This window comes from Triturus cristatus, chromosome 1_2, assembly GCF_964204655.1.
Source record: "Triturus cristatus chromosome 1_2, aTriCri1.1, whole genome shotgun sequence".
Classification (NCBI taxonomy): domain Eukaryota; kingdom Metazoa; phylum Chordata; class Amphibia; order Caudata; family Salamandridae; genus Triturus; species Triturus cristatus.
The window spans coordinates 459,695,118-459,721,663 of NC_140580.1; the positions used below are offsets into that span (position 1 = coordinate 459,695,118).

General features: G+C 40.8%; 1 protein-coding gene across 1 annotated transcript in view; it reads right to left on the reverse strand.

Moving 5' to 3' along the window:
- Positions 1-2,477: 2,477 nt before the first annotated feature.
- Positions 2,478-26,546, reverse strand: part of KNDC1 (kinase non-catalytic C-lobe domain containing 1) — a 575,645-nt gene continuing 551,576 nt past the window's right edge. Inside the window, exon 30 of the mRNA XM_085606188.1 lies at positions 2,478-3,819. Within this exon, the coding sequence (XP_085462314.1) occupies positions 3,588-3,819 (232 nt within the window). The 3' untranslated portion in view covers positions 2,478-3,587. The remainder of the gene's footprint in view (positions 3,820-26,546) is intronic.

Genomic DNA, 26,546 nt, shown 5'->3' on the forward strand with positions numbered 1-26,546 from the left:
GTATATGGAGATGCAAGAGTCATAATAATTTGAAGGTGGTGCATAAATTATGGAGGTAAAAATAAAATTGCTTGTGGTGACAAACATAAGATTTACACTAAGCCACTATTATCTACTATACTTATCGTACTAATTCATTGATTATGTTATAGACATAAATAATTTAAGAAGAGACAAAAAGGAGAACTTACCTGAAATGTTACATGGTATAAAGTGGCAAATAAAAATGAATACAAATACACTTTTATATTTTGGTCAGCAATAAGGCTCATTCACAAAGCCATTTATGAGTATACAAAATAGTATGTATTCCTACATGACTTTGTGAACCAGCCTCAAAATGCCTTACTCTCTATTATTAAAAGTGCAAAGATATTAAAAGTGCCAGGAGATTGCAGTCCTTATTATTTTAACTAAGCATATTTTTATTATTCCCTAAATAGTCCCATTTTAGATGTTTTAGTGCCAATTCACAAAGGCATATAAGAGTACATAAAAGAGTACTACTGAAGCTTTATTTGCTGTTGTGAATAGGTGCCAAAGAGTATATCTTACTATACTATTGTTCTTATTTTGAGTGTCATTACAGATACAAGGGAAAACTATGCAGCTGTAATATCACTAGTTGGCGTTTCTTCCAAATTTTGAGATGTGAGGAAAAATGTGGAATAATGTTTGGTCATGTCTGAAAGGCTTTCTGTCTATTGTTGAGGTGTTGACGTTGTTTCACACTGTATAAGAACATCAGATTATTATTTTCCTGCAAATTTGAAAATCTACACAAATTGGAATAATATGCAGCTGTTGGGCTCCGGTATATCTTTAGTAGTGAACACACTGCCAACTTCTAATAGTGGGCGAATATGGTGGTAAGAATGTAATTTATTAGCAGAACTCCAATTCATGACAAAGGATATTTTATTTACAAATCTGAAGTTAATTAAGATCACTCAAGCAGTTGAAAACAGTCACTCTAAAATATACAGAGTATCTTTTTAAAGTATAATAAATATGGTTTCTCATATTTACACAAAAAATGTTTTGATTTTGCATTTCTTTGGCAAACAAAAAATAAAATGAAAACATTTAACAAGTGAAATGGAGTGTGCATTTTTCATCCAAAAGAATTTTCGAAAACAATATTTTACAAGTGGCAAATTATTTAGTTTCATGAAAATGCTTTACATGTACTATTTACAAAAAGTGTTAATTTTTCAAATGCCTAGTTTAACAAGTTTACGTATTTTTTGTAGCACCATTCATTACATTCTTAAACTATCCTCAGCCTGCAACATTGTACCTTCCTTTAAATACCACTCAGTACAGTTTCATTATTTATTATTATTAGAATAATTATAGATACAAGTTAATTTATAAAGTTTGACCACAGAGTAGGCAGAACTACATACAAGAATGAGAAAAAAATCATTTACCATAGAATGACAGATAACGATTGAGAGTTATGTGAAGGATAAAGACAATATACTAAATTCACAAACACAAAAGATAAAATGCTGACAATTTGTTAAGGTGGGATTACTTTTAGATTGTGAGCCAATGTCTGGCCCTTAAGGGATTCAGAAAGGGTCCAAAGTGTACCTGGGGTGCTGCAGTACATAATATAACATTTACGTATGGAGAATTACCATTAGATGAAACGTTTTGCATGTGGAAGTGTAACCAGAATTTCCTTTTGAACATGTAAGGTTTTTTTCCCCATGGTTAAAAAAGGGCCATTTTTTCTACACCCCTGTTGAATATGAAATTGCTCCCTCCCTTTCCTGATCCTGTAAACACATTCATCCCTGCCCTTGATAGGCACACATTTCTGAACATTTTAGGCTTCGAAACTCTCTCCATTTGGTGTGCAAATACCTCAAACAAATGGGTTTGTGGGTAATCACCTAACCCCAACACTATGAGCTTTCTACTTGGATTCGAATCTGCAGTCTGCAAGACATAAATAGATCACTGCATCAAGTGTATTTCTCACATTTTTCTGACTGAGGTTTGAACCTGTTGCCTGCAGGCTACATCTACATAAGTGAAATTGGCATATTATCCCACCAAACTATCTCACATTGGTTAATACCACTCACCTACAGATTACATATGCTCATTAATCTAATGTGGCCATTACAAAAATGGGGTGACCCATGGTTGAAGGACCTGGGTGTAATCTTGATACCAAAAAGAATGGTCCTAGACCGATTATTGATACATCAGAGCAATATGCTTCACTTAGTTAAATAATTTTCTGATCATGAGCTCGAAAACAGAAATCTTTTAAAGAACGGAGGTCACAATATTCAATATACAATTCAATCTAACAAAGAACAACATCCAAACCATTATAAGTTACTATACATACGTTTATTATTTTGCCAATGTAGGAGCAGATTCCCTCCATCTAGAGGTCCCGGGACCTCTAGATGGAGGGAATCTGCTCCTACATATGGATATCATTTTAACTGTATACTAATGAAATAAATATATTTGAAGAACTTAACCTGATCAAACAAACGAAGAATAAGGAAACGTATTTGACTGGGACTACTAGAGGAAGGTATAGCTATATTTCTTGAAGTTGGAGGGAAACAAGTTGAAACCTTCTTTACACTTAAGTGATTGCCCTGAAGAAGTCCGCTTGGACGAAACGCGTCGGCTACGCTGTTTATGTCTTTTACATTTGTAAAGAAAAGAAGAATATAATAAAGACACAATTGTGAAATCACACCTGCTGAATGGACTGATATATTACATGATTGCAAAATAACGTTGTGGAGTGCTGGATCTCAGTGTTTTGTTGACAGTTGCGGCAGTATGACTGCCTAAGTTGTAATAAGGTGGACAGCCACTGCCACGCCACTGTGAGTATGGCGGTCCACAGACCACCAAACTCCCATCCAGATCCTATGTATCCGGTCAAAATCAGCATGAAAGCACATCAATATTGGGAAAATTGGAGAGAACAGTCCTGTGGAATATAGTCAAGTAGCAAAAACCCACTGATTTGTTATAGAGAGAAAGAGATGATAAAGATGAAATGGACTTACAAAAGTCATATAATTCCCACTTCTGTATTATCCAGATTTGTACATTAATGACCACTGCAAATTGCAAACTAAAATGTGAGAAAACAATTGTTATAGTTCTAATGAAAAATGGGTATATTCATCCTTCTTGTTTTTGTTCCCTGGTGAGCACCCATTTACTTCATGCTTATGTGGTGCCAACATTTCTTTTTAAAGTAACTAAAGACTAAAAAGTATAATTTCTTCTGACAAACTTTTTTCATAAAATATAATGCCAAAGTGTAGCAGACTCCTTAGAGTTATGTTACTTCTGATCCTTTTGAAATGTAGGAAATTTAGGAGTCATAAAAATGTAATTCCTTGTTTATCTTTGTTGTTATGAGTTGGTCCAGTGGTTAACAGTTTTTATATTTCCTTCAAATCTTTTAATTATATTTCATCTGACAGACCCACACACACACACACACACAGTCGGAGGCCAAAGTGCATTTTAAAAGGTTCACAGAGCCAAAGAGCTACATTGTGGTACTTGATAAACTGAATTTATAACCATTATTGAAATGTTGCTTTCACTCTGCGCAGTGCATCATGCAGTTTTCTGGAATGTTTGTCAGCAGGCGTCTGATAGAAGTTAACAGTGTTGGAAGCAGCCAGTGCAGTGATGTCTGCATCACTAAAGGAATGAATTCTCTGTTTCAAATAAAATTGAAGCTCTGGATCTGGAGTAAATGTATATGGAATTTCTTGGAAAGCATGCACCTGGCTCACAACTCTTGCGATATTCCTTTAAAGAGAAATAAAAAAGAAATATTAAATAATTACTGTAATCACTGCTCAATAAGAAAATTATAAGTTTATGTATTTGCATGTTTCATGCAAAGAATTAGTATAGGTACAGGAGACTGTGAAGGACCTATTGCATTCTTATATTAAAGTGGGTAACCTTTACAGTGAACTGTTTTTTGTACGATCAAGTGCTATCCACTGCTATGAAGGAGGACATCACAGGGAATGTCTCCGAAGTATTTAAAAAGCACTGGTGAGCTAAAAGTAATACAGTTTTCACCAAATCAGTCTTTCATAATAAAATTTCCCTTAAATAATATGTGCCCTCTGATAATGCTGTTCCCCATTTTTAACTTAAAGAACACCAACTCCAAGGTCAGATTAGATATTTCAACTAACCAGGATTCCACTCTCAATTTCCAAAACATTCTCATCAATTATTTTATTTCTCACTGATATGGACTTCTCACCAGCCAGCCTGTGTACCCCAAGGATAATGATGACTCTTTGTGCAGTACTGAATTCTCAATCTTCTTGATGAAGTGAACTCCTCTCACACTTCAAGAATAGTTCCATTTGGAAAGCAGTGGTAACAATTCTATTGACAAAAGTAACCCTTGTGCATGTAAGAACCACCTAACCACCATCCTAGCCCCAGTATGCCATATGTAACTCAGTCACTGGAGAAGGCTCTAGTTGCCCATGTCCAAGAATGTATTGATCATAAGCCAGATTGCTCTGACATTAAGCTGTTTGTTAATAGTAGTCTAGGTATCAATCAAGTGATGGTGGCTGACTTGGATGATTTATCACCACAGTCCATCAAATCCTCCTGATCTATCATCATCATCTAAGCATCAAGATAAAAGAGGACAAGCTCTTTACTTGAGGATTGTTGGCAGGTAATTGCAATTCCTCCAAATGTATTCTTACCCCAAGTAATAACCTGTGGAATCCAATGGGGCCAGCTTTTTCACCTGTGTTATTTAATCAGTTTTTGCCTAGCTAATTGTGCTTTACAAACCCATAGATCGCTAGCAGCAATTTCTTTACCTTCACTTGAACCAACCTGATGACCATACAACTAGGATATTGGGCTAAATGTCCGAAGGCAAACAACATGATAAAGTGGTGAATCCCTTTGAGTGTCTCAGATCACTAAATAACAATGTTACCGCAAACAATTTGTGATTAGTCAGGTGACAGACTTAGCAAATATTGTTCTGACATTTGACTTCAACTTACATCCTACATATTCAAAAACCAGAAAACTGTAGCCTCATCTCATCTTACTGAATGCCTTGTCCGTCTCTAGAACTATCACCAATCTGGGGTATCTTCTATATTCTCAACCTGCATGAAATCCTACAAAGCCCTCATATAGTGATTCCACTGTCTACTTTTAATGAACCTAGTCTTTTCTTTCACAACTTGTCTTCCAATGAAATGTTCTTCATTACTCACACCTTAGAAAATATTTTAACATTTACATAAAGTAAGAACATTGGAATCTTTGCCACAACTTAGTTAATTATTTCAGTTTTTGATGTTCAAATGAATAGTCTTCTTCATATCTTCACAAAAATATTTTTCCAAAATGGCTTAGTCAAAAATAACCCTGTGACAACATGGCTCTGTGATCCTGCACCTGATTTCATTGGCCGATTAAATCACATGAGGCTTTGACTGTAAAAGGAGCCAAGTTTCTTCCCCTGATTTTGAATAAAGCTTTTCTTTGGCAAGGAGCGTGCTCTTTTCTGTCAGAGCTCTTCTTCACTTGCCCCCACTGACCCAGCCTCTCTCCCACCACTCCTGTGCTACAGGGAAGCCACTCCTCCAACGTACCACCTGTTTGCAACAGGTAGTAAAAGGAAGCCCCTCAGGCTAGGGAATACTGTGTGGAATTACACACAGTTGTTCCATATCTGCACGGTTATTCCCTAATCTGATGGGTTTAACTCGTAACAAGTGATTTAGACTGAAAATACTTTTTTGATTTTAGAAACAAATGAGCTCACCTTCTTACTGCTCCAGTGCATCCTGCTTCACTTTCTTTTTAACCAAACACTTTCTATAAACTTTCGACTTGCAAATGCTCTTATAGGCAGCTGTAATGTGTTACGAAGGGGCATAGACACTTTCATCATTGGGAGGAGTTGTTGATTTCCTCCACAGGATGTTCACAAAATTAAGATCTACTTAAAATAATACATTTAGCTTCAATCTTGTTTTAGTTGCTTCCCTATGATTTAAAATGATGACTACGCACACACTGAGAATGGTCAATAAGATGTACATATCCCACACCTAAATGTATAGACAAGTGTGGCAGGTCAATGTTTACTAAGAAAAACCAATAGGAATAACAAAAAAGGAGTAGCACATAGTTGTAGGATAGGTCTGTGATCAATAGTATCTGTATCTACATCCCTGTCCAGGAGCAAATCTTAAAACATAAAATAATCCCTATGAAAACCTATGATTTGCAGTTAAAACTACTAAATCCTGTGTATAGATTGTGAATGATGTCCTCTGATTTAGTTTTAGGTGTATATACCTTTCATTTGAGGAGCTTACATATGCTAGCATGAACTACTAATACTAATTAATAACAATTCACTAAGCATAGCTATTTAGGTCTTAAAAAACTCTATGAGACACGAGGTACGCAAATTTAAAAACCTACTCATAACTAAATATAAATGAAATTCTTAAATGTTCCCATAGACCTCATATTAACCTACCTATGTTCAACCCTCTCCTATTTTTAATATATACGGTCCTAAGAGCCTGTGTTATATTAGTGGGAAGATAAAAAACTTAGATTCACCTGCACCTTACTTTTGACAAAGCCCTCACATCTATGAAGTAAAGATATGGTTCATCTACCAAAGCAGGGTGTACATGCATAACATGATTTTTACAACTAAGCCTTGCCGCCTAAACAAACAAATCTGCAACTGCTGGAAAAAACAAATAATCAGAAAGGTCTATTGGGGTCAATATACTTTGATGCAATGTTTGAAATAGTGTTATGTATTTATTGGGGAATTGTACATTATGTGGCATAATGGCTACTTCAAGCGCTAGGAAACAAGAGCGATCCAGTAGTGTAAAAGCAAATTAAAGTGGAGCCACTGAGGATATGTCCTGAGCTAGCATTTATCATTGCGACCCACATAAGAGTTTACTTTAATGGCAGGTGATCCAGAAAAGCTCGTAAAGCACATGAAGGTGAGTCCCTACCTCAGACTTAGGGAGTTCCACAGTTTTAAGCCATACAGTCTGTTGATCTTCCCTCCATGATTTATCTATCTGTATGACCTTTCTGTAATCAGGTGTGTAGTAGATGTATAGTTGGTGGCTGTCGGCATGTGTGTGGGTCTTAACATGGTGTGAGCTTCTCTATGTAAGCTATAACTTTGCCCCAATAGTCTTCGTGCACAGTCCTGTCGATCTTGAATTTAATCATTGCCTTCTCGTGGAGCCTGTGAACCACTTTTTGATATGCCAGTTTGATATTATCCCTCTCTGTAGCTTCAGGTGCAGTCTAAAAGCAAATTATCAACAACCTTCTATGGGAAACCAAATTATTAGAATAAATCAAGAAGTTTAAATGAGCTCTTATCAGTTTTACTTGAAGGTGCCGGATATCTGGAAGCAAATGTAGGTGGTCTCTCCAAAAGCTTTGGCTGACCCAAAAATATTTATTAATTACCGGCCCGTATCTGTTCTTCCAATTCCTGGCAAGCAACTGGAAAATGTCATCAAGAAACTGGTGGCCCACTATTTACAGACTAAGGAGCTGTTAAACTACTCTGTCTGGCTTTTGTCCATTTGACAGTACTGGAACTGCCCTAGTTTCAATTATTGATGACCTCAACATTCTTTTAGACCAAGGGAATTCTGCTTCATTGGTGTTATTAGACGTGTTAGTGACTCAGGATACTGTGTCTCACTCCTCATTGATCAATATGCTTCATAGGAAGAGTATATACAATTATGACCTTAATTAGCTTGGACCCTTCCTTACAAATAGATCTCAATGCATTGTTTTACTTCAAATCTGATATTTCTTCTTTAACTTGCAACATTCCCCTAAGAATCTGCCGTGAACGCTACCATTTTTAATGTTGGTCTTTCTCCCCTTGTTAGCTTAATTACAGCCTTTGGGCTGGCCACAGTATTTTACACTGATCATACCCAAACTATCATCTCAGTTAAACTTATCTACAGAAGCAATTGATATTTCATGAGACGGATGGTGCCCTGAGCCTGACACAACTGCATCACATTAAATTGAGAAAAGACTTAAGTCTTACTGTTTGGTTACCAACGTTTGCTCTGGTCCTCCTTTAGGTGGCTGTCAGAACTTGGCCTCCTCTTAACCCTGTTCTGATCAGCAAAAAATCTTGGGATCATTGTAGACTACAACCTTTCTTTTGTCCTCCAAGTAAATCAAAAATCTATGACCTGCTTCAATCTACTTTGAATTTTCTAAAAGATTGTCAGAAAAGTTTGTTCACTTAGTGGTGACATCCCATATTGATTATGGCTAATCCCTTCAATCAGGCCTACCAGAACATATTTTGCATCACAATTGAATTGTCCAAACCTCAGCAAAAAAGACTAATTTGAAACATACCTGTATTGGCCCCAATCAGATCTCATGTTCTAGACCTACATTGACTGCCAGTCAAATTAGTGAGTCACTTCAAGCCCCTATGCTTGGTTTGTAGAGCTGTCTTTTGCTCTGGTCTTAGCTACTTAGAAAATAAGCATTGTCCTTCTTGAACACTTCATTCCTGCTCTTCAAAAACTCTTCTTGGTCCCACGATTCAAGACGTTTCTCTTGTGAGGCCGAGATTGTTTGTTAATTGCAACTGAGCTTCGGAATTTCTTTCATATCCATGTCTTACTTAGTGGCTTTTAGAAAAATAAAAAGTAAAAATCTTCCTCTTTAAGCAATGGCCCCTACTCCTGAACTTGGAGGATATTTTTCCTTTGCTTTGTCCTACTCTCCCTCCCGCCTGCCCCCAAACCTCCAGCCCTAAAATGCCCCTTTTGAGGTAATTGCTGCACTTTATAAATTTTTAACATAACAAAATGATGCATTATAATTTATAAATGAGGGTGAATGTAGACAGATGCTTAATCTGTTTTTACCCAGATGGACTAGGGCGCACACTCTTAAAAAGGAAGTTTCTACAAAGGGCAATTTTTTTCATTGCAATCTGATACCCAGTAATTTCATAGTAGATCGATGGAACTACACGACACTACATGTAACAAGAATTCTGCAACATTTAAATCATGTGTACTTCCATATTCAGTTTTCTTCCCAAAGAACAGGGATTACTGCAATGGCCTGCCACATGATTTCAAGGACAGACATATTTTCTGCACGTGAGGTGGCCATTTTGTATGTGATTAAAATGCTTGTTCTGTCTTAATCGCAAACATGCACCAACTTTTTGGTTTGAATTCTTCTGTCTCAGTTTTCTTGGCCAATATCTGATGGCCATCCCTTTAAATTATCAAGCTTTATCTACATAACTTCATACATTATCAAATCAGGAAATTCACAATATTCTGTGTCTGCTTTGAACAATCAAAGACCCTTCTGCTATTTATCATTATGTAGAAAAATACAGTTGATATATTGTTTTTATATATACTTTTTAGAATTACATTCGAAGTTTAATGAGTGCCAAAATTGTATAATTCTAATGTTTAGAATTAGTGAACCACACATTCTGAAGGCTCCAGCGGAATCGCATGCTACCTATACCTACAGGTCCCATAGTGTGTTATGGGACAAAAAGTAACACAACTAGGTGTTCACAAGCATCAAACAATTCCCTCTCATAGGAGCGTGGAGACAAAAAAATATGTCATGCAAAAACGAACATCAACACATGTTTGTGAACATTACAACAACACACAACACCAATGTATATGTCTGTTTCTAAAACATCTACCACAGACACTTACAGGACGCACAATTTCTATTGTTCCAAAAACAAGCATCATGAAGTTTGCAAATATAAAACAGAACACAGCAAAAATGATGCTTCTGCTTCTCAAACAAGTACCACATACAGATTCGAGCACAGTGTGCTGACTGCAATTGCTTACATCTACGGAAAACCATTGTCTTACATTTTCATAATATTTGCAAACATTATGGAATAAAATCACAATCTAGTGATCAAAATTAAAAGAAGCTTATTTTTATTTGCATGTATATGTATGTTCATGTTTGCTCAGGGATAGTAAATTCAATAACAATGATACAGAAATTTAATAATCAGAAATATTTCCTCTGATTCATCTCTCCTCATTAAATTTTCCAATTTTCTAATATTTTAATATTTCTTTTGCTGAAATCGAGCTTTTCAGTGTACCAAGAGGCCAAAGGTTTTCTCTGAAGGATTTTGGGGGCATATTTACAAGGAAGCGGTGATGCGCAGTATTAGCCTCCTTGTTTTAGCGCTGCGCTCCGCCACTTCTGAAACCCAGGAATGCTCCGTATTTACAAGAATTCAGTGCAGCCTTGTGTTTCCCACTGCACTGGCACTAATTTAGCTGCCTAGCGCCAATGCAGGCACCCTTGCACCATAGTGCAAGGGGGCCTGCGTTGAGGGGAATGATTGTTTATGTGCAGCAAGCTGTCCCTTCCGGCACATAAACAATGAATGGCGTTTTGCTGTTTCTATGTGAGCTGCACAATGCAGCACACATAGAAACAGCAAAAGGAGGAGAATATAAACATTTCTCCTCATTGCTCCAAGCTAAGACTTTCTCTAGTCTTCATTTTGGCGCTGCCCCATATTTCCGCCACCCTTGTAAATGCGGGGCAGCTTCAAAGTCAATGGGTATTACGGTGGATCGCCCATCACAACACCCATTGCCTGCCCCTTTCATGCTAAGTATAGCGTGAAAGGGTGCCTTATTCAGAAGGCAGTGTTAAGCCACGTTAAGTGGCTTAACGCCACCTCGTGAATAAGGTGTAGCCCCTATCGCCACCACAACGTCGAGAAACATGATGTTTTGGTGGCGATAGGGGCTTGTAAATATACCCCTTAGTTTTGGTAGATAGTATTGTTTCAATCAATCAAGGATTTGTAGAGTGTGGCAAATCACCTGTGAGGGTTTCAAGGCACTGGAGAGCGATAGCTGCTGTGTTGTGGTTTGTTCCTTGGAATTGCCAGGTCTTGAGTCCTTTCCTGAATTCATGGTTTCAAAGTTGTTTTTGTAGACTCATTATAGTGGTCTGTCAGGCAGCATACAGTGTTCGGAATTTAGGAGAACAGTCGATGTCCTGGAGCTCTTTTGAGAGTTGTTGGTCAGCTATATCTTTTAAATTTCTTTTCCAGACTTTAAAGAGATTAATTGTGTAGCCCTTCTTTGTCATTAATTTGATGTGGTATTGAATGGTAAGATTGTCAGAATATTCAAGATCAAATCAGTAGTTTGGTAAAGTTTGGTGGAGAAAATATTAATCATATAGCGTCATTTTTCTTGTGAAAGGGTTGGGAGATTGATTAAGTTAGGTAATCCCGTGGACATTCATTGCTCAGTTTTCTAGTGAGTGAATATTTCATGGGATGTTCAAGTTGTGATGGGGGGGGGGGGGGGCGGAGGGGGGGAGGATAAATGAAAACAGCATGATTCCTAAGTGGTAGATTTCCAGCAGTTCTTGTAGATGAGTGCAGTGCCATTTCCGTTTTATCATGTTTGTGCTTATAGAGGATTGAGTAGTTTGACAGAACAGTACAGAGATGGAAGAAGTACCATTGACTCCGTTTTCAATAACGAAAAGTAAGTCTATGTGGTAGGTGGTTAAAAGATCAAATACATCATGAGCTTGTGCTGATCTTGCTTTAAGTAGTGCACATTCTCAGTTTGATTTCATGTAATCGTTTAGGCGTTCCGGTGCTTTAAATGGGCCGGTACTGTCCGGTATCGAGTACTAGCACTTTTTTATACTTTTAATTGGAGAGTGCCGGCACTTCTCTGAAACAAGCAGTACCTGCACTTCCATACCTCCATTTCAAGCACTGGCGTTAGCTTGGCTGAAGCTGATTTGGATTAGGTTTCCTTGGTGGTTACCTGCCGAAGTGTCCTGTGGTTTGATGAGCCTCGCTGAGAGTTGGAATACTGGTGATGATAGGTTCTGAGAAGCACATCTAGCCTGAAGTTAGCGCATATAGAGATTTCCGAGAAGGAGGGTGGAGGGAAACCCCTTAGTAGGATTTTTGTAATTATTTGCAACAAGGAAGAAACACGTGAGAAATAAGAAGTGGGTCGGTCCAAATGCAGCACTACGATTCAGCAAGGATGGATGACTATATGCTTGCTTATGATTTTCAGAGAAAATGGTAAGTGTAGTTAAGGAAGGAAAGAATGTTATGTAAATAGATTTATTTGGGCAACGTGTGTTTGGAGAACGTGGATTATGCGAGAGTCAGTGCAAATAGCTGTTTTGTATGCTGCTGGTGTACAACTTGGCCACATGATGGCAGAAGCGTACAGCTGGAGGAACTAAAGCGATTTATTTTTCTTTGCTTTACTGTTTCGATCTATAATAATATACAGTTGATCCAATTCAATTTTTTTTAATTGCAGTGTTGAGATCGCGTTCGGGAAATATATCATCAATAGAGAAAAGGAAGAGGGAAATACACTTTCGCGCTTTTGCAGATTATACGGGATGCAAAAAAAGCATCTGGTGAAGCATAGTGGTTAGGGTGACCAACTGGCATGGATGCAAATTCAGGACAGTGAGTGAAAAAATTAAGGACAAAGGGCCAAAATTCAGGACAAAAATTCAGGACAGAAGGTCAGAATTCAGTGTAAAAATTCAGGACAAAAGGTAAGTTTCACAGACACATCAGTAAATAGACAACCAACATAACCACAAGTCAAAATAAGTTTTTATTAGGTTGAGACAACCTTGCACTGCATCTGTTTGTTGTGTGTGTGAGTGAAACTTAAACACATGCATTTGCATATTCAAAAAAAATAAATGAAGAAAAAGATCAGAGCCGAAGGCTTCTCAGATCTTACATGCCCCCTCTCCCCCATTGATACGATCAATCATCACAAAGGGATGTGATGTGTAGAAGCTAAGGGGGCTGGGGGCGGGGGGGGGGGGCAGGGTAAACATGAAAATAATAACAGCACAAATGCAGAAACCTTCCACTACTGGATCAAAACCAAAAAAAAATAATAAAGGACAATTGTATTTGCACCATTATCACTGCTTTTGTGACAGTTTAAGAGGCGAGCAGTGGATGCACCTGGGTAACCTGCGCCAAAATGAAACCTCCACCTTCCCAGAGCTTGGCCCCTGGTGAGGTGACGGGAGCCCATAAACAAAAGCAGTGCCGTGCCCTGGCCTCTGGCAGGAGGAGGCCCAGCCAATGCTGTCACTGCACAGAGAGGTCAATTATCATTTTGTGTGTGATAATTAGGCCGACATACAGAATGATAATGGGCAGATCGCTGCCTGTGCCAGGTTGGGGAGGGGCTGCTGCAGGCCACTGATCACAGCAGGAAAGAAAGAAAGAAATACTTTTATTTGATTTAGTTAAAATCGTAAAAGGGTGGAACATACCACCATGTGGTAAACAACAGCATATAGAGCAAAACATGCCCCCGTGTTGTGGTAAATAATTTAATTACCGGAACTTAATTTGATGCGGAAAATCTATAGTAATAGCTCAGTAAAATAAGAGGCAGAATCCGTGGTATTAGAGGTTCGGAACGGGCTTTATTCCAAAATCAATTCGAATCGATGGACTCCATATTCCATCACCACGAGGGTTCAGGAAGTGAAGAACAAACTTTATTGACAAGTAATCATTTTTATACAATAGGCATTACAGTGAAACAGATGCAGGAGGCGTAACAGTTGATAACAAAGATAAGAACATACATGCGTAACTAAAATGGGTGTAACTGGGCGTAACTTAAAGAACGTCATTGGATATGATGTCATAAAAGGGTGGTTCCACGGAAGAATTTCGCAATGTCAGCAGAAATACTTGGCAGAGATGCGCGCGCAGCAGCATGACGTGTGATTGACGTGCAACTAGGGGGTGAGGGGGACTTGACATTTAACTCTACATGTGGAGACAGAAGTCTGGGGTTATGTCAACCTAATCCCAAATCATATCTAACATCCTATGTTTAAAGAACTGTGTTATCCAAAAAGAAAGGTCCCTTAGGATAGAATCTTATTCTATACTGACTATACTGACTGTCAGTGCGTGTACAAGCGTCTAAGTGTCTACACTAGATGCGAAGGCAGAAATCTTCCATAGTAACAGGGCTATGAATTACTTGCATAAAGACAGAGGAGCTGGGCCTTTTGCTCGGTAGCTGAAAGAATGTTTACTTAAACTACTAGACAGGAATGCATTGGGTGAAGAGCGGAGCAGAGCAGATAATCTTGAAGGTGAAATACAGTTTTTGGCAAGCAGACAGGTCGAGTCAGGCACCGTTAGCCGCACAGGGAGTAGGACAAAGTTCATGGATACAGATGCGAGCTCAGACTGGAGCTTTCAGAGGCAGAAGGCAGAAAAGGCTTGATGGCAGAATCAGGGCCTACTCGCCTGGACTGTAAAATGGGATAAATGAACCATATAAAGCCGGTGGCCTTTCATACTTAGGAATAGAATATCCGGCCCATTCATGGCGGATCTGAAAGAGGACATGTTGACGGTGGACACACATGTGTTTGCGTCTTCATAACTGGAACTGGAGGAAACATACATGTACTTATGATTTATACATGAAACCGTTGGGGTCCAAGATAGGGGACATAACTGATCATAAAAATCCATATTTCCACATTCCCTCCTTGTCCCCTACTTGCCCTTAAGAGATATCAATCTTCATCAATCCGTTGATTTGTTCATATAACATCATTTGTTCTTCTTTCTTCTTCCGGAATCTTGGATGAAAACTTGGATGTGGGATACACGAGGTGGCACATAGACCACAAATCGCTGGCCCACATTGTAGGCATAAGCAGCAACTGAATAGTATGAGAAAGCCAATACCTAGGAAGGATAGGACCCTCCATCCAAAGGTAGATAATACACTCCAAAACCAACCGGACCAAGTCCAGGTGCCTGGGTTCTGGTGTATCTGGCTTACAATCTTATGAAGGCGAGTTATGGCTTTATATACAGATGGCGAATTTTCTGGTATGAAAATACAACAATTTGATCCGATGACCCTACAAGCTCCGCCCCTATCGGCCAGAATGACGTCAAGGACAAGACGATTTTGAAGCACAACAATCCGCATAGCAGACTGCTCTTCTGTTAAATTGCCTAAGGCGGAAATAGTTTCGTTTACTACTGCTTCAAGGGTTCTGGTTAGTCTACGTATCAGCTTACTATTAGTGACTGTACCTATATAAGGAAAGAAACCCTTATTAAAATCTGTGTATTTTTCCCATGCTGTTTCAGTGTAGTCGACTATTGGGAGATCTCTCCGTTCTCTATTGTGTACTAAATGAGTATTTCTATGATAATCAGGAGGAGCTAGGAAAACAGGTGGCAAAAGGAATCCGATGTAGCAGGTACCATCCCAATCTAGAGGCAAACGGGTATATGCAGTCTGACCACATACGAAGTAGGAATGGCGAGAAGCTCTAAATGTAGACTTGCCTTGATCACTGAATTCTATTACAGTGGTGCATTTACTGTGGCCCATGTGTATGGAGCCATTCTTTCTTATACACAATTCACCTTTAACTGGAAATACTGACATAGCGGGCAAAATTGGTGCAGCTTCGGATTCGACATTCAGGATCATGAGATTAAGCGTGAAATTACCTAATCCATATACTTCATTTTCTAGATCAGTTCCTGTTCTTTTGGGAAGTCCCTCCTTGTTAGGGTAACAGACTTTAAGCAAGACTAAGTTCAGGTTTCCCCAAACCCAGTTGTCTTGATAAACTGCGGAATTCGAATCTAGGGAATTAATTAAACTAAACCATGCTCCACAGGAGCCATTGTGTGTGAACGGAAATGGAAAGAGAGGCAGAATTCCCTTATAGTTCTGATAGGGAGGGAGTCGGCCACATATCCAACAATTTGTAGCATTGCTAGCCTGATGGGAATGATGTAACATACTAATAAAAGTGTTATTGCGCAGCGCAAATCTATATGACAACTCATGCGGGGGAAATTCACTAAAAGAATGTTCAGCAGTAACATTATAAACATGTTTAGAAATAGGATAATATATGTGCAACAATATACTTGCAGCGATTATTAAAAGACCTAAGAAAAACAAAATTAATAACGTCACTGTACAATGACTACGCAGTGATTTACAGTACGCATGTTTTTTCAACTGGATTTGATTATTTCTTTCTCTATTCCGGTCCAGAGGATACATGTCAGAGACAAATTCAACCGATTCACCTTGGAGAGGACTTAAACAATCAAATTGTCTGACTGATTGGACCTCAATTTTAGTCTATATAGTTCTGAGTTCGTTTGTTCAACAAAAGGAAGCTTTGAGTCTGTCTTTGAGGAAATACAGGGTTTAGTCTCTATATCGGATGGTAGTCCATGAAATTTCTTGATATGACTTGAATGTATCCAGCCTTTTCGACCTTCGATCTTCACGGCTGTCCTCGTGGTTAACAGTACGAGTTGAGGCGATTTCCACCTAGGATCCAGCTGAGACTTCCAGTCAAAGTTCCGCACTAACACCAAGTCCCCCGGAACTACGTCGTGGGGTTTCACCTCGGTGTTGTCGGGAAAGGCTGCAGCTACCTGTGAACGACAAGATTGTAGTGCAGACATCAAGGAAGCTAGGTAATCTGTCAGCATATTACAGTCAACGTCAGTTATTTTACGAGGTATAGGCGTCCCCCACATATTTGGTGGTCTACCGAAGATCACCTCATAAGAGGATAGCCCTGTTCGAGAATGTGCTACCATTCTCATGTAAAAGAGTGCAACTGGTAGGGCTACTACCCAATCTACACCTTTCTCCCTACATATTTTGGACAATCTAATTTTCAGAGTTTGATTATGTCGTTCCACGAGACCTGCTGCCTCGGGGTGTCGGACACAATGAAATCTCCATTGATAGCCTAACAAAAGTGAAACGTGTTTCATTAGTTCGGATGAGAACGGCTGGCCGTTATCTGAGTAGACAGCACGTGGTAAACCGTACCGTGGGAAGAATTCTCGAACTAACTGTTTGGCAGTAGTCGGGGCAGTGTAATCTGAAACCGGGTATGCTTCTGTCCAACGGGACAGAGCACAAACAACTACAAGAACATATTTGAATCCTCGACATCGTTCCATCTGGATATAATCCATCTGGAGGACTTCAAAAGGGTGATCAGGAGGCTGAAATCCACCCTGTTCTACGGGAATGCTTTTACCTGGATTAAACTGACAGCAGATCATACAGGTACGGACTTTTTGTTTAGCTGCTGCTCGTAAATGTTTGTTGAACCAAATGTGTTGAATGCTGTCTAGCATAGCCTTTTCTCCTAGGTGCGCTGGACTATGTATTGTATTAATGATAACTTGGACCATTGAGTCGGGAAGAAACCATACAGATTTTTCCTTCGTCATCCATCCTTGATCCGTTTGGATCCCTCCTAATTCAGTCCATTTCTTTATTTCGTCTGGTGTGGCATGTGTCTGTATGTCAATTACGTCAAGAGCGGGATCCTTAACCATCATGCAATGTGTTGGTGTCGGAACTATTGTCTTTGTCATGTCAGATGTGTGAGTTTGAGCAGTCTGTTTAGCTGTTCTGTCAGCTAGATCATTGCCTTGGGAAATGATATCAGTAACTTTCGTATGAGCTTTACATTTCATAATTGATATTGCAGCGGGTAGATGTATTGCATCTAATAAGGCATGAATGAGGGGTCCGTGCTGAATGTGGGCACCGTGAGAAGTTAAATAACCTCTCTCTCGCCACAGCACGCCGAAGTCATGTACAACTCCGAATGCATAACGTGAATCAGTGTATATGTTGACTTTCTTATTTGTGGCTTGAATACAGGCTTGTGTCAGAGCGATGAGCTCTGCTGCTTGAGCTGATAAGGTATTAATACGATTTGTTTCAATGACTTCAGTGTCTGTTGTGACTGCGTACGCGGCCACTAGCTCTCCTGTACTTGTTCTCATACATGAACCATCTACATACAACGTCAGGTCTGGGTCTGACAATGGGACGTCTGTCAAGTCTTGTCTAGGTTTCGTCGTGATAGTAATAACTTCAATACAATCATGTGCTAGTGGGTCTGTTCCGTTTACTGGTAACAGTGTGGCGGGATTCAATGTACTACAACGTCTGATTTCTATGTGTGGCTGAAACAATGTCAGTTCGTAACCAGTGAGTCTTGCTATAGTCAAGTGTTGTGTTTGCGTTCGGTTCAAGAGAACCTCTACTGCGTGTGGTACTTGTACTGTCAATTGATGTCCTAACACTATGGCATCGCTTTGTCTGATTGCTAAAGCTGTCGCTGCCACTGATTTCAGGCACGCAGGCAGAGCCTGAGCTACGGGATCTAATGTACTAGAAAAATAAGCACATGGTTTGTGTGATCCTGCTTGTTCCTGTGTGAGTACTGACAAAGCAGTACCTTCGCGTTCTGTAACAAAGAGTGTAAAATGTTTATTGTAACATGGTGTTGCTAAGACAGGTGCTTGACATAAAGCTTTCTTTAGGCTTTCAAAAGCTTGTGTATGTTCCTGAGTCCAAGGGAGGACAGTCGATGTGGCTGCCTCCTGTGTTGTCAACTGAATGAGTGGTTTTGCTAGAAATGCATACTGAGGGATCCACTGCCTACAATATGAAGTGAGGCCTATAAAAGCCCGCACCTCCTTTTGTGTCTTGGGTATTGGCATGTTAGCAATTAACTGGATGCGATCTGGTGTAAGCTGCCTTCCCTCCTTGGACAGCGAGTGACCAAGGTAAACAACTCGCTGGACACAGAATTGCAGCTTAGAAGGGGACACCTTGTGCCCCTTTTCGGCCAAGAATTGTAAAACCGTCAGTGAGGCTTTTTCACATTCAGGTTCGCTTCTAGCGGTGATCAGCAGATCATCGACATATTGAAGCAGGGCAGTGTTGACTGGCATGTGGATACTGTCAAGTTCTCGTTTCAGTGCTTGGCTATAGATGCTGGGGCTTTCTGTGAATCCTTGAGGTGCGCGTGTGAATTTAAAGCTTCGTCCATTTAAACTAAATCCGAACAAGTATTGGCTTTCCGGATCTATTGGGATGCTGAAAAAGGCATTCTTGAGATCAATTACAGTAAAGAATGTTGCTTCGGAATCAATGGCTGTCAGCAATGAAGAAATGTCTGGAACTACGGGGTATTGTGGTACAATACATTTATTTAATTCGCGCAGATCAATAACCAATCGATATACTGGCGGGGCTTTCGGATCAGTTCGTTTAAGAATCGGGATTATCGGGGAATTACATACATTGGAGTCGGTTTCCACAACCACTCCTTGGCCAATGAGCTCGTCAATGATTTGCAGTAAAGCCACTACAGCATCTGGGGGTAACTTGTATTGTCGCATTCGTGGTAGTACCACTCCTGCCTTTAGTGTGACTCGATATGGTGTAATGTTCATGCAACCAACATCTGTAGGGCCTTGTGCCCATAAATGTGTGGGTAAAGTCTGCAGTCGGTGATCCATGTCTCGGGACACATAGTGCCCTTTGAAATCACGTAGAAACAATCTTACTCCTTCCGGAGAACAACATATTATAGCTCCTAGAGCTTTCAAAGTTTTTATACCTAACAGGTTTTCTGGACATGATTTAGTAAGCAATAAATCTGTAGTTCGTGTCAAGGGACCAATCGTAAGGGGAAGAGGCTGTGATACTTCATTAACGATAGGTTTTCCTGAAAAGCCAAGGGAAATATTCTGTGAGCCTGAGAGGGGTGCCCCTGGAACTTCACTACGTTTTATAGTTTTTCGGCTTGCCCCTGTATCAAGTAAAAATTTTCTATCTTGGCCTAATAGTTCACTGTGTACATAAGGTCCTTCTTGATCTACAGGGACCTCGATAAGGGGTAAGCCAACTTCCCTCTCTAGGCTGTTTCATGAGTATCGTTGATAATCAGGATAGTCATACTGTGCGGTCTGGTACATCTGTCGTGTCGTTGTTTGTGTGGCAGCAATAGGCTGCGGTGGTGGAGCTGTCATAGATTGTTGCGGAGCTGGCATGGACTGTGCATGCTGCGGGGCTCCTTGTTGGTTCTGATCCTGTCTAAGTGGCCGCGGTCTTTCTTTTGTATTACCTGTGGCGATATTATGTTTTAAAACTGGACAATCGTGTACATAATGGCCTGGCTGTTTACAATAGTTGCATGTCCCTTTTACAGGACCTGCTGAAACACTAGACTGTGTCATACCCTTTTTATGACCGTCAGCTGGAACTGTCTGGGAAACTAGCATTTTCATTTTCGTGTCTTTCATGCGTCTTTGTTCATGTTCTTGTTCCTCTCTAATTCTATTGTGATGATACTGTAGCATTTGTAACATTTGTGACGGAGTGTTACCTTGCCAGGTACTCTCGAATTTCAATACTCTATTCTTAACTTGGGGCAAAGAATTTTCAACTAATTTTGTCACAAACAGATGTGGATATGATTCGCTACTTGCTTTTATTCCACTATTTATACCAAAACATTTTTCGAATCGGGCATAGAAATCACTAGTGTCCTCATCGTGCTTTTGTTTACAGGCTGAAATTGCACCCCAGTCTTCCTTTTTCGTAGTTAATAAACGTGGCAGTACCTGTACTAGTAAACCTGGTAGTGTTTTGGTCTTATCCCCAAGCCCTGAACCTGGACCTCGAGCTTTTTCTTCGTTTTCTAATGCTGTCCAATCTATCTTCTGGTCTCCCACCTCCCAATCCTTTTCCTTGAGTTTTTCGTAAATGCCCGCGGGCATTAATACCTTCAATATTGTCATAATGTCGGGATAGGTATATTCTCCCATGAGCAACATGTCTTTAATTTCACGGTGGAAACCCGCTGGGTCTTTGTCATGACTGGGTACCACTTTCTTCATTTCTAATAGTTCTATTTTAGATATGGGTGTGTATACAAACACACGTTTAAACTGATTGTCATCACCTTTTATCGGGTGAACTTCGCGTAAGGGGTTCTGTCTATCCATATAATACGTCGTTCTTTCTTTTATGGGCAGCGAGACATGTTCGGGACATACAAAAAGAATGTACTGCTTTCTGGATTCTAGTATTTCTCTAATTAGCTCAGTACCTGAACCTCTCCATTTATTCGTGAGTAATTTGGTCAATATATCAGGTAAGGGACCAGGATCGGAGTGTTGGCTTTTATATAATATAAGGAGTTGTTGAATCATATAGATACCAGCTAAACGCTGTTCATCTGGGGTGAGGTTCAAAAACGTGTGCGCTAATGTATCATCACTATATTTTCCGGGACTATCAACCCAATGAACGGCTGACCTGGCTAATTCTTGTTCGTCCATAGAATCTAGTATATGATAACCCCTTCGTTCTCGGAGTAATTTGTCAGCAGCTTGGAACGCATGTTCGGGGGACCTTATATTTATTATTGGGTTTTGGAAGTTTCTGTTATTATCTGGACGTATCGGACGTATCGGATCAGTAAAGCCTCTAGTATTATTACAAGATCTTCCTCTACCTACATAGGCCATGGTTTCTAACTGTCCTGTGGGCAGTTCTAATTCTTCCTCCTCCTCGGTTTGTTCAGGCTCGTCTACTGCTAATCTTTCTTCGTGTATTCGTTCTACTTCTTTGCGGATCTTGCGGCACATAGCTACTATACATGATCGTTTATCATGTCTCCCCTCTGATATATTCCGACTCCATGTGGTAAGAATTTGCATTTCTTCCGGATTTACCCCTGGTCGGTCTTGATTTCTGATCACACAATTTATGAGGAAACGTAACAGTTCCCCCTGTATCTCCACTTTCTGGTACTCCAAGGCTCTATTAATACTTTCAGAATCTCGTCCTGACTGGACAAAGTGATATATATTTTCTAAATGTGTAGTCATTCCTGGTAGCCTCCCTAAATATATTGCAGCTCGTCGGATACGTAATGATGCCAGCAGCATTTCATCCTCTTTTCCGGGCACAGGGTCATATCTACAATCTATTAGAAGTTCCTTAAGCGTGTCGGGAGTTACTAGTTTGGGCGTACGTTGGTGTGCTAATTCTTGAAAGGAAAGTTTATTTAATCTGGGTGGCGTGGAAAAAATGTTTGTTGTACCTCCCGTAGCACCACCTGGGGTGCTGGATGTGAAAGGATTCGTTGAACGTGATATAGCAACCATAGATGTGGGTACAGCTGTAGAAACAGATGTGCTTGCCGGAACTTGTGTCGGAGTTTGTTGTTGCGGCGGTACAGACGGAGGAGGGTCTTGGCGTTGAACCCCCTCGGCAGGCGGTCTATGTGGCGCAGCGTTAGCGTACTCGGGAGCTGCGTCGTCTAAATAAGAGGAAAGAAAAACATCTTCTGCGGTTCTGGGATGCCCTTTGGGATGTACTTTTATCGGGAACAATGGGGGTGGCAAGTCTTTTGGTATCTCCGGAGTAGCCTTAGGTAACCCTTCGGCCAGAAGAGGATACATACCATTCATAAGGGCACTTCTTTGTCTGTCTGTTTGTTCTGATTTTACTCGAGTACCTTCTTCAATTAATAGATTTTCTCGAACTTTATTTGAATTCTCCTTACTCTTCTCTTCCTGTCTACGTGCTTTTTCCGTACGTCTATACGATTCCTTACGCCATAATTCAATGGCATCTTTCTGTGATTGTCTAGCTTTCTTTTTCCATAATTCTTCCTCTACTTTCACGATGCAATCTGCATCCCAGGTCCCAGCTGCGGGCCACCTCTGACTTTCTGGTAATTCCTTAGTGTAGTCTACCCATAAATCGAGAAATAATATGGCGTCTAGGCCATGTTTGTGATACATGAAGTACCCTGGAGTGTCCCTAGGAGGAATGGGAACAGCTTCTTCGAGTACCCCTTTTCTAGTTTTTATCTGTCTTAATTTCGAAAAGAGCGGCATTTTTGAGAACTGATCTGATCTGATACCTAATTCTGAACACGTTTAATACAACAAAACACAATAATGAACAGTCATTCACACCACAATATGCAGAACGTATTTAAAACATTTTAACATTTAACATTTAACATTTAATAAACAACAATGATGGCCATTTAGGGAACTAGTCACTAAACATGATACTCGGTACTAACTAGGTAATTCTGGATTATATACTAGACATACTTGATATACTGCTAAACAGTACAGATACACTGCTGAAACAGTGCAGACCGGATTTGTGTACCCAAACCCGTCTTGACCGGCACAACCTATGTGCACGTCAGAACGCCTCCCCGACAATGGTACTCACCGGGTAGCTCGGAACGGAAAGCCTCGGAACTGAACTGAACTGGACTCGGACCGGACTGGACTCGACTCGAAACTTCGGGACTTCGGAACCTGGTGGGCCTCTGTATACCTCGGATCTTGCTCTCTCAGCTAGGCTCTGGTCGGGATACTTCGCACTTCTCACCGCCTCGTCTGGGTGTTGATCGCAGCCTCAGTTGCCCCCGCTTGGCCGGAGGGAGATACAGGAAATCCTGTGGGTACGCGTTGTTGTCCGTCCAGCTGTGGCAGGAGACCGGGTCTGCAACGCACCTCCGGCGCGTGAGATGAGAAAGTGTCCCTGTTCGGGCGCCATATATGTGGTAAATAATTTAATTACCGGAACTTAATTTGATGCGGAAAATCTATAGTAATAGCTCAGTAAAATAAGAGGCAGAATCCGTGGTATTAGAGGTTCGGAACGGGCTTTATTCCAAAATCAATTCGAATCGATGGACTCCATATTCCATCACCACGAGGGTTCAGGAAGTGAAGAACAAACTTTATTGACAAGTAATCATTTTTATACAATAGGCATTACAGTGAAACAGATGCAGGAGGCGTAACAGTTGATAACAAAGATAAGAACATACATGCGTAACTAAAATGGGTGTAACTGGGCGTAACTTAAAGAACGTCATTGGATATGATGTCATAAAAGGGTGGTTCCACGGAAGAATTTCGCAATGTCAGCAGAAATACTTGGCAGAGATGCGCGCGCAGCAGCATGACGTGTGATTGACGTGCAACTAGGGGGTGAGGGGGACTTGACATTTAACTCTACATGTGGAGACAGAAGTCTGGGGTTATGTCAACCTAATCCCAAATCATATCTAACATCCTATGTTTAAAGAACTGTGTTATCCAAAAAGAAAGGTCTCTTAGGATAGAATCTTATTCTATACTGACTATACTGACTGTCAGTGCGTGTACAAGCGTCTAAGTGTCTACACTAGATGCGAAGGCAGAAATCTTCCATAGTAACAGGGCTATGAATTACTTGCATAAAGACAGAGGAGCTGGGCCTTTTGCTCGGTAGCTGAAAGAATGTTTACTTAAACTACTAGACAGGAATGCATTGGGTGAAGAGCGGAGCAGAGCAGATAATCTTGAAGGTGAAATACAGTTTTTGGCAAGCAGACAGGTCGAGTCAGGCACCGTTAGCCGCACAGGGAGTAGGACAAAGTTCATGGATACAGATGCGAGCTCAGACTGGAGCTTTCAGAGGCAGAAGGCAGAAAAGGCTTGATGGCAGAATCAGGGCCTACTCGCCTGGACTGTAAAATGGGATAAATGAACCATATAAAGCCGGTGGCCTTTCATACTTAGGAATAGAATATCCGGCCCATTCATGGCGGATCTGAAAGAGGACATGTTGACGGTGGACACACATGTGTTTGCGTCTTCATAACTGGAACTGGAGGAAACATACATGTACTTATGATTTATACATGAAACCGTTGGGGTCCAAGATAGGGGACATAACTGATCATAAAAATCCATATTTCCACAGTGTGCGGGGCAGCATTGCACAAATATACATGATGAGTAAAAGCAGGGAGAGCGCTTTTAAATGTGCAAGATGAATAAAAACAGGAATAGCACTTTATAAGGCGATGGCCCTCACATTAGAAGATTGGGGCTGTTACAACAAGGATGCAGCACACGTTAGGACTTGTGGTTGATTAAATGTGTCTGTCTCCCATGTCTCAAATAAAGTGCTTGCAGTGTCTTAGAATAAAAGGGAAGAGAGAGAAGGGAAGGCTGTAAAGTGCATCAAGGAAGATCTGGATCCGGCTGCAAAGTGTCCATATGTTCCAGTTCCTGTTTTGCTGCTGCCTTTTTTTTCGAGCTCTTTAGCTGCAAATGTCAGGAATTAAATCGTTTTGCTGGAGAGTTGGATCGAAGACACACGGAGGCATTTTATCACGGCCGCCCTGCAGGTCCAGACTTGTGTTTCTCTTAGGGTGGGCCCCAGGAGGACCTTCCTTAAATTGTGTAAGGCTGAGCAAATACATAATAGGTGTAATAGCGACTCTGCTCCCTTGTCACAGAGGCGACAATCCAGAGATGGCCAAGTCCGTAACCATTTTGGGGTAAGGTCTATGAAACCACCCCAATCTCAGTAAGCTTAGTTTCCTCTTATAGCGATCCCTGAAGCATTCTTGTAAATAGGATTGTTGTTTAAGTTGTTTGTACGTTGGCATCACAATCCAGGCATGACTTTTGCCAGCCACTAATGCTTTGTCTATTTGCAACGATGCTTGTTTGATGGCTTTGTTAGTAATTTGTTTAAAAGCAAGGTTTTTTTTTTTGGTTTTTTTTTTGAAAAACCTTTATTGGGCACAATCAAATCTTACACAGCTTATCACCTACAACCTGAGTGAACAGGCCGGTAGCGGCAATGCAGTATCATGAGCAATGAACAGTGTCTAACGAGGATCCATCATTTAACACAGCTCAAGCGCCTACAACCCTTAAGGGCCGGCAGCGGAAGAAAATCATTTACCGCACAGATATGCAATGATGCGTAGTGACAAAGCGGTGCAAAGTCAACAGTGAGTAGTTGAGGTTTTGTTTATCTATATTAACCAACTTAGGAACCACAAAACATCAAACTTCAATTCCCTCCCAGGTTGTGTCCACCATACACAGTATGTGGCAGAAAGGACTGATCGGCACGGGGCTGCTGCACGGCAAATCGCACTGAAGAATGAGGTAGGCGCAAGTAGCGGCACAGCTCCGCCTCGTATAGCCAGGTCCCTTGCGCTGGGAGGGGTAATATGAGCTTATCAGGGAGCCAGAAAATGGTGTCACTATCTAGAATGCCATGCTGCACGTGCTATTAGAGAGCCAGGGTCTCACTGCCTAGGGGTCATGGGGGGTAAGAGACCCTCCGGTCACCCATCCCGAGCATCCGGCGCGAGGTGTGTAGGCACATCCGAAAGCGTGCGGTAAGGCAGGGCAAGGCAGGGACGCTGTGCGCGGCGTGTGGTGTAAGGGAAGGGTGTAAGTGGGGGTAAGGTGATGCATCAGCCATGGCCACCCTTGGGGGCAGACCCTGGCCCGCGTGGGGTAGGCAGCCCGTCTCTCTCCGAATCCTCTTGAAGCTCCCTCCCTCCTTCAGTCGAGTCTTGAGAGCGCATAAGTTATGCAGTGAGGGGTCCCCATAGGTCTTTGGGACGGGATCGGTGTGGCAAGAGGTCAGCATAGCTGTGCAGTTGTTCCTGCCAGGTTGACATCGTGGCCA